The sequence below is a fragment of the Acartia tonsa genome, chromosome 3, assembly GCF_053477335.1.
Source record: "Acartia tonsa isolate MP-2025a chromosome 3, ASM5347733v1, whole genome shotgun sequence".
NCBI lineage: Eukaryota > Metazoa > Arthropoda > Copepoda > Calanoida > Acartiidae > Acartia > Acartia tonsa.
The window spans coordinates 34,752,973-34,765,869 of record NC_137262.1 but is presented as its reverse complement, the minus strand read 5'-3'; the positions used below and the strand labels follow the sequence as shown (position 1 = coordinate 34,765,869).

The 12,897-nt window shown below is 34.9% G+C and overlaps 1 protein-coding gene across 50 annotated transcripts in view; it reads right to left on the bottom strand.

Annotated features, from left to right (window-relative positions):
* Window positions 1-12,897, bottom strand: part of LOC145313990 (ubiquitin-conjugating enzyme E2 N) — a 257,338-nt gene that overhangs the window by 189,721 nt on the left and 54,720 nt on the right. The window contains exons 4-10 of one of the 50 annotated variants that reach the window (XM_080153702.1): window positions 12,392-12,464; window positions 11,936-11,985; window positions 10,443-10,505; window positions 9,789-9,854; window positions 8,676-9,385; window positions 8,147-8,250; window positions 7,295-7,938 (exon numbers count right to left, since the gene is read on the bottom strand). The exons of 33 other annotated variants lie outside the window; for them this stretch is intronic. In XM_080153702.1, the coding sequence (XP_080009828.1) occupies window positions 9,789-9,854; window positions 10,443-10,505; window positions 11,936-11,985; window positions 12,392-12,464 (252 nt within the window). In that variant the 3' untranslated portion in view covers window positions 7,295-7,938; window positions 8,147-8,250; window positions 8,676-9,385. Of the gene's footprint in view, window positions 1-7,294; window positions 8,251-8,414; window positions 8,485-8,675; window positions 9,386-9,788; window positions 9,855-10,442; window positions 10,506-11,935; window positions 11,986-12,391; window positions 12,465-12,897 lie in introns of those variants that run through there. 16 more of the 50 variants (XM_080153704.1, XM_080153703.1, XM_080153705.1 and 13 more) reach the window with 16 other exon arrangements.

The following is a 12,897-nucleotide window of genomic DNA, read 5'->3' as shown; positions in this document are numbered from 1 at the left end:
GATACCAAAAATCAGAAAACCGATACCAAAAGCAAGATAACAATAAAAACAACTCAACAAAGCAATCCCGATATGAAAACAAAACATATTATCGCACTAAAAAGAGAAATCCACTAGGAAAAGATGGGAAACCGTTACAATGCAACGCTTGCAAGGCTACTACACACATGGTAATAGATTGTCCTGATGCAATTCAGAGTTCTGGAAATTTCAAAAATTTCAAAACAGCATTTGTTGTCAATGAAGCAACAAAGGAAGAAGAGAGAGTGCTGATACCAACACTGTCAGACAGTGAAAGCTCAGGAGAAAGTCAAGAGGAATGTAATCTTTGCTCCATATATTGCACTGATAACATTGACGATCTAAACGCATTCACAGCAGAAGCCTTAAACAAAGGGGCTCTAGATACTTGCTGTACTTCCAGTGTGTGTGGAGAAAAATGGCTACGTATTTACCTGCAATCATTAACAAAAGAGATGAAAAAGAAAGTTGAAGGACCACTGACAAGTAACAAACAGTTCATATTTGGAAACCAAGGTAAACTGAAAGCCATTGCAAAGTACAATATACCTGTACGCATTGGAGGTGAGGATAATCAAATAAGTATAGATGTAATTAGTTCAGATATACCTTTGCTATTATCAAAAAGTGACATGAAAAACCTGGGAATTGCACTTGATATGAAGAATGATAAAGGTTACATCAATGGTAAACCTCTTATCCTAACAACAACCGCAGCAGGTCACTATACAGTTGACTTACTACATAACAAAGAACAACTAGATCAAGTAAACATTGCAGAATTGGATGAAGATAACGAGAAAGTACAGATGAAATCCTTATTGAAAATTCACAAACAATTCGGTCATCGGAATAAAAAGCAGTTTGTGGCAATTCTGAAAGACGCAGGCAAATGGCAGGAGAAATTTTCTATTATGATAGATAAGATAATGGATGCGTGTGAAGGATGTGTGATGAGAATGAAAACACCTCCAAGACCTGCAGTAGCTCCACCAATGGCAAGTGATTTTGGAGAAGTGCTTGGAATGGATCTGAAGGTATGGGATAAGAACAAAAACATTTATATACTATACATGATAGATATATACTCAAGATACCAAGTTGCTACAGTGATAAAAAGCAAAGAACCAGCGGAAATTGTAAAAGCTTTCACGCTCAAATGGTTGCCAATCTTTGGAAAGGTAAATAGGATAATAACGGATAATGGTACAGAGTTTTGTAATGAGGATATGAGGGAAGTTTGCAGTGCACTAGATGTAATTCACATGACAACTGGAGCTAATGCCGGTTGGCAAAATGGAACAGTGGAGAAAGCACATTACTCAACAGATAGTGTGACATACGCAGTTAAGAGAGATTTTCCTAGCATGAGTTTAGAGGTTGCACTTGCTTGGGCAGTTTCAGCAGTCAACTCTATGTCAACAGTCAGAGGTTTTTCACCATATCAACTAGTTTTCGGAAGGCAGATAAAGCTACCAAACATCTTAGAGGATCCACCAGCAGCATGGGAAGAACCGGAAAAGAGTAAGACTCTTTTAGAAACTCTTGAGGCTATACATGCGGCTAGAGTAAAGTACACCCAAAACGAAAGATGTGAACGAATCAAGAGAGCTCTCAAAGCCAAGATAAGAGTAGCTGACACCATTTATGAGAAAGGTGACATAGTTTACTTTAAGAAAGAAGGAGAAGAAAAGTGGAGAGGCCCGGCTAAAGTAGTTTTTCAAGATAGTAAAGTAATTTTCATCAGAATTGGTTCAATTTACTACCGAGTCAGTGCAAATAGGTTAGTAAAAGCAGGACAGCAACTAGCTAAAGATATTATCAACAAAGAGAACGCTGATGAAAAGGAAGAGACAAAAGTTGACAACAAAGAGAATGATATCAAGACAACCTGCAAGACTTTGAGACAAGGCAAAGAAGTGGAAGACTACCAAGAACCTGATTGGACTAGTTTAAAAATGGATGATAACAAGGAAACTGACACAGGAGAAGTTATAGAAGAAGACAGTGGGAATGTAGTCCCAGGAGCTGATACAGAGGAAGAAGTATCAAATACTCCAACAACATCAAGCACAAGAGTTACTCAAGAAGGAGGAAGGAAAAGGAAGAAAAATCACCAGAGACCAGAACCTGAATTCAACGAGGATGGATCTCTATCAAATGCAGCTGTTGTGCTTAAAAAGAATGATAGAATAGAAATCCTGGAGAATGGAAAGTGGGAAAAAGGGATTGTTCTTGGACATGGTGGAAAAGTAGGTGGCAAACATGCTGGATGGTACAATATACAACTAGACAATGGGCAGGTGTTTCATGATGAAATGTCTTAAAGAGAAGTAAGATATAACAAAACTCAAGACGAGGAGGAAGAAGTACATTTGATACTTAAACTAGATAATGGTAAAACAATGGAAGTGAAACAAAGCAAGGATAACAAAATCAGAATGGAAAGCGAAGAAGAAGTGTTTGCTCTTTTAGTACATGAAGCTATACTAGCAGTAATGCTGTCAAGAGAGCAGCGAAACTCTCCAGCTGCTTTAGCAGCAAAACTAGTGGAGCTGGATAAACTAAAAGCATTTAACACTTATGAAGTAGTAAATGACAAGGGGCAAGACAGGATAACAACAACTTGGGTGTTAACGGAAAAGGGAGATGAAATTAGAGCAAGATTAACAGCTAGGGGATTCCAAGAAGAAGGTGATTTTCCGACAGACAGCCCAACAGTACAGAAGCATTCTGTAAGACTTTTATTGGCCTTAGCAGTGAAATACAACTGGGATATCAGCACAACTGATATATCATCAGCCTTTTTACAAGGAAACCGTTTAGAGCGGGATGTATTTATAAAACCACCAAAAGAAGCGGAGTTACCAAATCAGCTGATGAAACTAAACACCTGTTTATACGGCTTGAAAGACGCAAGTAGGCAGTGGTATTTCAAGGTACATAAAAAGTTAATGGATTTAGGTTTCAAGAAAGCCTTTTGTGACAAAGGTGTGTTTTTCTTGATCAAAGATAACAAACTCATAGGATTTGTTGCGCTGCATGTGGACGATTTTTTGCATGCAGGTGATCCACATTTTGTTAAACACATAATGCCACAAGTGCTAGCCATGCTTAAAGTAGGAAAGTCTGAAACAAGAGATTTTCTTTACACAGGAATCAGAATACAACAAAGTGACAAATGCATCAAAGTAGATCAGGATAAATACGTTAAGAATGTAAAGATACCAAGTCTAGACTTAAAGGAGCTGAAGGATAAGAAGAGAGAGATGAATCAGGAAGAGCTCACATTGCTAAGACAGTTGACTGGAATTGTGAACTGGGCTCAAAGAAGTACAAGACCGGATCTAAGCTTCGAAACTATTGAGTTGTCCACAAAATTCAAGGGAGGAGTAGTGGAGGACCTGATTCAAGCAAAGAAAGTAGCTAACAAATTGAAGAAATTTGAAGTGACGGTGACAACATCAGATATTGGCAATTTCTCAGATTGTCAAGTATGGATCTTTACTGATGCAGCATTCAGGAACTTAAACAACAACACGGACAGTTGTGGAGGCTATTTTCTTCTCTTAGTGAACACAAAAACAGGAAACTGTGCTCCAATTGAGTGGAAAAGTGGCAAGATAAAGAGGAAGGTAAACAGCACACTTGGTGCTGAAACACTGAGTCTTTACAATGGACTAGATGCGGCGCTTGCTATCAAAGAGATGCTCAAGCAAATAACAAACGGTGAAGCTGATCTTACAATCAAAGCCATCACAGACAATAATTCTGCAAGAGTAGCTGTCTACTCTGAATCAGAAGTAACAGAAAGAATGCTAAGAGCGGACATAGCAATGATCAAAGAGATGGTAGAAGATGGAAGAGTGAACGAGATTAAATGGGTAGAAGGAAAGAGCATGCTAGCTGACATTCTTACAAAGCGCAATGTCAATAAGCTACCTATGCTGGAAGTGCTTGAAAATGGCAGAATTCCAAGAGAATTGCTTGGAAAAATTGTCAACTAAGATAACAAGAAAGATGAAAAACATCTGAGAACTAGAAAACTGTTTATATGTATATACACTAATGTATAAAGAAAAATCAAATAGAAAAATCACAAAAAAAATCCCATAAAACAAAAACAAAAAAAAAAAAAAAAACACACAAAAACAGACAAAAACAACAAACAAATAAAAATGTAATGAAAAATATTAAACTGTTAAAAATGGTACTGTAAAAGAATCAAAGAGTTGGCAACTTAGCCGAAAAAATATCGAAAACACAACGCGGCATTCAAAGCGCGGGGCTTTCCAATGTGCGGCGTAATAACACAATTTTCCAAGAAGAATTTTTCTTTCATTTTTACCAAATTTCATCAAATATTAAGCATATTCGAGCCGAAAATTGTAAGAAAAGTGAAATTATACAAATTTTTTATATACTTTGTGGCAGATTTCGTGTCAGTTATTATTTCCAGTGAACGATTACAAGTATTAGAATATTTTTTTAATTTTCTATGTATATAAAAACCTTCAAAAATAGAGATAACAAGATTATTTTGGCGATAACAATTATCTTTGTAGCTACGGCAGTTAAATTTTTTTTTTGATACCAAGTAAATGTAATGAACATTTTTTTTTGATAACAAGTAATTTCTTCAAGTATATCAATACATATATACCAAATGTTAACTTTTTTTTGATACCAAGTAAATGTAATGAACATTTTTTTTTTGATAACAACTAATTTCTTCAAGTATATCAATACATATATACCAAATGTTAACTTAACAAATAAGCATACTTAAAAATTAAAACAAATACTGATTTTTCAGAGACCATGTCGCCAATTCAATCCAAATTTAACAACAAAATTGTGGATGTTGTTTTTTCAAGTTTTAAAATCAAGGAGGAGATTCTCAACGAAGAGAGAGAGGGCATTCGTTGGATCAGCTTAGCTAACTATGATCTCAAAACAACTGTAGCTGTGGTGAAGGAGGCTGTTACTGACCAGCACACACCGAAAAATATCCTAATGTCAGCGTTCCAAAAGTTTCTGGGTAATACAGATGTGCAGGTCCTGATAGGATATCTACATGAGATTTACGAGCTTGCTAAGAACCAACACCAAAATCGCCTGGTATTTGGAACCGGCCTATTTGTCCCTACTCAAGAAGAGTACTGGAAATTGGTTGCACTTTTTAACAAAGAATGCCAACTACTCAATGAACGTCTCAAGATTCCCCGTGTAAACTTACACAGGAGTGTAATGAGACAGTTGGAGGATGATACAATGGAGGTAAAGCCACAGAACTGGCAGGAGTTTCAGTTGGGGGTAGCTACAGGACGAACTCTTAGTCATGAAGGCATGGAAGCCCTGTTTCGATATATAAGGAAAGCATTTGACACTGTGTTTGGAGATAATGCGTTGACCCTTAAAAGCAAGCCTCCCAAAGTGGTGTGTCCGCCCTCCCTGGCCAATACTCCAGAGTACAGGAATAACGAATTTTTCCGACAAGTGCTGGAGTACAAGGGCATTTTGCCAAGAAGACCACGATCAACAGGACAGTCAAGAGGACAGAGATTGACCTGTACGGATGACAGGTTGCCCGGCTGGCGTCACTGGCGCATATTCAAAGATCAGGGACCATTATGGTCACTCAGCAGCAGAGAAGGGGCACTGGAGGCACATGTGTACATGCTAAACAGATCCGATGAGAGGCCAACATGGAATGTGTGCCCAGAGGAGGTGAAGGAGGCCTCATTTTCTGACCAAGAGGTGTTGGAGGTAGATAACGATTCTGTTTTTGAGGAGGAACCCAAAGCTGTACCAGAAGGAGTCATAAGCAAGGAAAATGAGTCAAGGAAGGAAGGAGAAAGAAAGAACTCATATGAGAATCAAGATAAAGCTAAGATTGATAACAAGAATGATAACAAGGCAACCACCAAGCTGTTGAAGATGGCTAGGGACAGAGTTAGGGACAGCGAACATATGCTCACAGTAGCTGATGAAAAAGTGAAGGCCTACAAGAAAGAAGCAGCTGTCAAAGACGCACAGATTGCCAGAGAAAAAGCCGCCGTCCGTCATTGGAGGAATACGGCTGATGCAAAGCAGGTAGAGATTGAAAAGTTGTCAGCTGAACTCAAGAAACTTGAAGCTGATTATGAGCGGGTTTTGGATAGGTGTGAAGAGATCACCCAGGACTATGAGTATCTGAGTAATCTGTATGACAAGGAACTTGACAAGCCAAAGAAGACCAAGGTCTCTAGAAAATATGCCAAGCGAGATAACTAGGTATGTAATAAGATAACAAGCTTCATTAGGCAGTAGTTAACAAATTATGTTCTTAAGTAGATAACAAGCAGAGTTAATATAGAGATAACAAGTTTTGTTTCTGATCAGATAACAAGTTTTAAAAACACTAAGAAAAGAATTTTATATTAGTGTTGTGATATATAATTAAGTAACTATTTGTAGGACATGATAACAAGCAAGTAGAAGGCTGTAGGCAAGATGACGACGGGGCCAGGAGGAGTCTTTCCTACCAAGCATAGTTGTAATTGATATCAAACTATTCATGCCATTTTATTAAATATATTTCTATGTCTTGTTATATGTAAATAAGATTTTATCTTATCATTAATTTGGATTTTGTTTATTCCAGATTTACTGGGGTTTTAAATATTTATATGCGGGTGCAATAATAAGTAAATTATGTTATGTTTTAGACTAATGTGAACATGTCATTTTATGTGCTGGTGTTTAAGTGTCTCCATAGCTGCGCTACTATAGGTAAATTTAACATAAGTTGATTTTAAAATTTTGAAAAAAATTCATAAGAGGATACAGCCGGTTAAGTAGGTAGACTCTGGATAGGAAAGATGGTCTATTTACCTAGTTAATAACAATGATGACGCAATGTTCTCCTTCGATTACACAACATCTTCTAGAGAACCCAAAGGCATCCTCCGCTTGTAATGGGACGCAAAACTCTAACGCCCATTTTAGAATAATGCACTAAACAGTATCCAAACAAACCCTTCAATTGCGCGACCTTTGTCTTAAGTCTTGAATCTGTTCAGTTTTAATGGTAATAAGTTACGCCAGTTTACGTGCATAGACATTCACCCAGAAAAACTCTCATTTTTTGTATTATGCGCCGGACATAGCAGCGGTAGGTACCAGCGGTATGATACAGACTAGAACCCGACATCTATTCTTTCATTTTATTTTCTTCACTTTACATTAAAATACTCACATTAACAAAACATCAGCTAAAAATAGAATAATGTGAATTTAATTAGTTTTATTTATCTGTACAACGTAGTACATATAATAATATTCAGTTATACATATCATTCTCGTATAGAATAGAACAAAAATAAACATAAAAATCAATATAAAAATTTACACTTTTTGGCCATATCTAATACACTTTTTATTAGATTGCTGAATGAAAAAGAAAAGTAAACTTTGAATAGATTTTTTTCTTCAAAAAGTGGGTTTAAATGATATCTTAATAGCCAACAGAACCGGTTTTTATTGCCATGCGAGCTTAATTTTAAGGATTTTAACTTATTGAATCACACACATCCACATTCAAACAATTTTCTAAAGAAATCACACATAAAAGCCAAAAAGTGTAAACATTTACATGATTTAGGTAATATTAATACAAAAATGAAATAATCAATAAAGAAAAAAAATAAATATCACTGAAATTCGTAAAATAGTTAAAAAAAAGAAGTTAAGAATGTGACAAATCACAATTAGATTATTTTTTTTTATGCATTGAAAAACTATTTTTTATTTTTGTCAATGCATTAATAATTTAATAAGCTTTATTTTTATTCTACCAGGACTTGTTAAGAATTAATTGCGAAGTTTCGTGACAAAATGGATAATATTTAAAAACCAGGAAAGGTGAAAAATCTTCTAAATATTATTAGTAGAACAAAGCAGACATGAAATTAGGTAGATAATAATGAAATAAAGAATTGTGTTTATTTATGTTTATTTTTGATCAGGTTTTATCCAAGGCGTTTTAATGCAAGAATAAATTTGGGGATTAAAAGAATCAAAAATCCTATTTTTTCGAAGATTTTAAGGGATATCTTAGGAGATTATGTCCACTATATTCTACTATTTGTTTCTCGGAAAACTCTTGACCATTCCATGCTTCAACAAATAATTTGTTTTAATTATCAGCTTGAAAATAGAATTAATTCAATAAAATTGTTTAAGCTTCTACAAAAATACATTTCTTCTTAAGGCTACAACTCTGTTTAATTTCTGATAGTTATAAACTGGTTTTTAACCAACAAAAACTAATCAGGTTTTATGCCCTGTTAGAAATGTAATTTGTATAAAGAAACTAATTTTTTTTATTTTCAATCTTTCTTTAAAATTACAAAATTTATTTCAATATTTGAATCTAACCACCAATATACAATTTCCCGAAACATTTAATACAATTTAATGCTTTAAAAAGGCAAGATATATTCATTAAGTTCCCAATTTTAACTCAAGTAAATAATACGAAACATAGATTAAATAACTTAAAAACAAAACATCTAGGACCTATCAAATGTTAAAAAAAAACTGTAGTTAAAATAATAATTTCTTTCATATAATATCATGAACTTGAATCTAGATTTTTGTTAAGTACCTACCCTTATCATATAAAATAATAACATATACGGAAAAACGGGAGGGGATGGGGCATTTCTAAACATATGTATTATGTATCAAAATGACATTTGTTATTTAGTGTCACTAAGAGTTAAGACAGGAAATAATCCTAGTAAAAAATGCTCCCATCCACGCTTCTTAAAAAAAGACAATAAAATAAGCTAAAGAACACATATTTTTACTAGTAATAATTTGTGTATCTCAAAATGTGATAAAATCCACAAAAAGATTCCAGTCGTGTGAGGAATATGTAGTTTAAAATATTTTAAGCAAAACAAAACATTTCTATACCCAATTTAGCCAGTAAAAGGCGACTTGAACAAAATATATCATTAAATGTTTAATGTTTTTCAACCTACCTAACATTTTTAAAATATTAAATCCATTAAAACATGCGCCGTTTACATTACAATTAATTAAGTGCAGGCAAAAACTAGAAGAAAAAAAATCCGCGAACATCTAAGTTTAAAAATTGAGTGATTTCTGATGAGGGATGATATATAGATGTACGTGTGTGTGTGTATGATGTGTGGCGCTTCACAATCAGCCACAATTCAGCAGTAGGCACCAGGTGTTTAGGACTTGATGGTGGGGGCGGGGGACACACTCACACGCACATGAAGAAAAAAGAGTGAAACAAGACGAATATGGTGTTGTTGTTGGGTTGGTAGAAGGTTAAGCAATCTTTTATCTGATAATTGGTATGGATTGGTTTATTGTCTATTTTAAGTTTTTAAACTGGTTAAACCAGAATCAGTTGCTTGTAGATTACTGTGAAGCGAGTAGCTAACTAATCTATATTTGTTTTATCATTCAAAGCAATCAAATGCCGGGCGAGAATACCTCTGGCCCCGTTAATAAAAAAATCAAAAGTAAAGAATAGTAGGTATCATGAAGTTAAATTACACAATCAAAGGACTCCTACTCCATTTGCCTTAATTCATTATATGTAGGTACTTAATGTAACTATACCTTTGAAAAATTGAATTTAAATAAGTTTGTCTACAAATTAATATTCCTGCCAATACGGCAAAACTTTTTTTGAGTATGGTATGAAAGTAGGAAGAATTTCAATAAACCAATCCCTTGCCAACCTAATTTCCCATGGCATGTTTTCTGGTCCATTCTCGGGCATTCTTCAAAGCCTCGGGCTCATTTACCTGCAAATAAATTATAGTTTTGAGACAGGTATGACATTTTTAAGAACACTTTTTTTTATATTTATTACCTAATAAGGTTGGCAATCCGAATCCGAAGTTGTCGAATCTAAATGTTTTTTTTCTGCGCTACTTAGTAAAATACACTAGCTGCTATGCCTCTAGCATCTAGGGGCTTTGTATTAGAAGGGACTGAGAGAGGCTGAATTGGTTCAGTAGTTAATGAGATCTTAACCTTCAGACTAAAAAGTTTAAAAACCTTACTACTTTATTATTTTAGAATCAGACACACATCCTACTACTTTTATATAAGGATAAATAATAGAAGATCACTGTTGATATATCCGAATGTAAAATAAATCCTAAGGATGGGAGTAGACACTAATACTTAAAGTTTTATTCTTAAAGACTTTGGGTAGGTACTTAATTATTTCTTTATTGGTTAGTTCCAAACAAGACAGTAGTTGCAAAACTTTTCAAATAATAATTGAAATCTACATAAGGAGTAGTTTTGTTTATAAATATTGGCGGCAGGTTTTGATCTATCTTTCATTGTCTTATCCCTTAAGATCCCTGTCTAATGCCAGTTACCTTCCAAAGTTCTGCTACGTCATTAGCCAGGGGATCATCAGGGTTGGGGGCAGAGAGGAGAGCCTGCAAACAGTGATAATTATCAGAATACCTATAGAACTTACTATTTAGGTAGAAATAATCTAGCTGCAGAATATTTTTATATTGGTCCACAACTGCAGTCAAGACACAATTTTTTTAATAATCCGAATTGATTGAAAATCTGATGAAAAAAACAAAAGATCCTTGGGGATGGGGAGATTCTTTTGTGAAGTAAGTTTTATTTTGGGGGTAAGTAGTTCGATGAAAATCGGCTAAGATATTCCAAATTTCATAATGTACTACCAACAATCAGAAGGACTTTTAAGAGATACTTTATACTAATGACCAAAATGTATTAAATCAAAGGGGGGGGGGGTGTTAATGCAACCATCTCGTAATCAATGTATAAATGGCACTTAGAATTTTAATTTTGATCTGAAATTTTGCATGAGTAATCCTTGGTAGGTCTATTTTCCCTAAATCGAACAAAAAGTTGAAAAGTAACGGCTAACGTTTTTTGGCTATTTTTAGGGCAAATCTGTCATTACGTTTTTGTCAACTTTTTGACACATATTTTTCCTTTGAATCATGTGAAATGCTACAAAAAAAAATTTAGATTTTTAGTACCAGCAACTAACGGCTAGAACCGTTTGAAAACGTTTTGTAGCGGAAAAAAGTATTATGTGGAGTTAGGTTTCGTGATGGATTTCCCTTGAAAATAGCAAAAAATGGCTAAATGGCTGAGCCGTCAGCCGTTACTCTCAACTTTTTTTCGAATTCGAATTCTAAGTGCCATTTATACATTGATTACGAGATGGTTGCATTAACCCCCCCCCCCCCCTTATATCTATTAAAAAGGAGAAGGTGACATAAGACGTAGCGCATCCACTCGTTGACGAGAAGGGGATAGCTTCAAATATCAGCCTTCCTGACAACGTAATAAGACGTTAAAAATGGTTCCCAATCCTGTTGTGTCAGAAGCTCGACATGAATTGGGTAGAATAGCTTGACCCAAAACAGGCGCAAACCATAGTAAAGCACAGTTAGGACCTTCATAAATAGGTCGTGCAATGAAAGGATTGGTTGTCCGAAGAGCGTTTGGTTCAGAAATAAAAAAAAAGGCTCAGAAATAAAAAGGTGTAGTATATGGTTGACCCTGCTAAAGGTGGATGGGGGGAAAAAAGTAAAAAATCCATTTTTCTCCCCCTTCTTGGTGAAAATAAAAAATAAAAGAATATGTGGGAGGGGGGATTATATGAATAAAATGAGTTCTGAAAATATTTTTTCCATTATTTCCCCTTCCTTGCTGAAAAAAAAACTAGGAGGGGAAAAAACAATTTGGCAGCAAGGGAAAAAAAGAAACTTGTGCAGAATATGCACCCCTTGTGATACACCAAAATAAAAACTCTTTGTGTATCCCGAGGCTAAGTTTATATAATAATAAAGCCGGATAAGTATAAAAAATACAATACCTGAATGGAAAGAAGGACAGTACGAATTTGCAGAGCAGGGCTCCATTTGTCTAAAATGAAAAATACCTGGTTAGTTATCATATTATAAATAAATATACCCAAGTATTTATCATAAATAAAACTCGTACTTCCTATCCAACTTGGAATATAGTACCAGCAATTTTCTTGAGTCAATTTTTAATGAGTCTGTTATTATCCCAAATATACGATTCTTTCATTAAAAACGGCGGCGTAAAGAACCCACCCCCCCCCCCCCTCCTAAATTGCCATGTAATTGGAAAGTTAACTGTTCCTTTCTTGTTCACTATATATAAAAGTAATAGATATCAAACTTTCCTAGTCTCTATCACAGGACTTTCAAAAATAAAGCTACCTATTCTTTTCTTATAAAGTACACACCCAAGAACAACATGAGATTGAACAAGAAATAGTCTTGGCCGCAACTATTTAACTTACCTTTGAGAATATCAAGGCAAATTCTTCCAAGCTTGTCAATATTAGGATGATAGATACGGGTTATAAATCTGACCTGAAAATAAAACATTAGGTATTTAAATCACTATCATAAAAAATATTGTAATAACCTAGTAATTAATTATAATCTACATTTGAAAAATAAGGCACTTTGCAAACTCTGGTTTATAAGGCATAATTTGTTGAAAACATTAGAATACTTCTTTTCTGGTAGGTAGGTAGGTACCTAGTTAAAAAAAGAACAGAATAAAAAAAATTACTTCTCCAAAGCCATATAAAGTACCTAAACATAAATATATTAAAGGGGGGGGGGGGGGGGCGGATGTGCCACTTTTTGAAACCAAAAGTAAAACGCGCATGATCTCAGCCCATAAAAGAGTTACAGCTCTAAAATTTGGCACAGCAGTTGCTTTTGTGGAGAACAATATGGAACTGTGAAGAAACGGCGGCGGAACTGCCGCTCCCGCCGAAAACCACTTTTTTTTCCA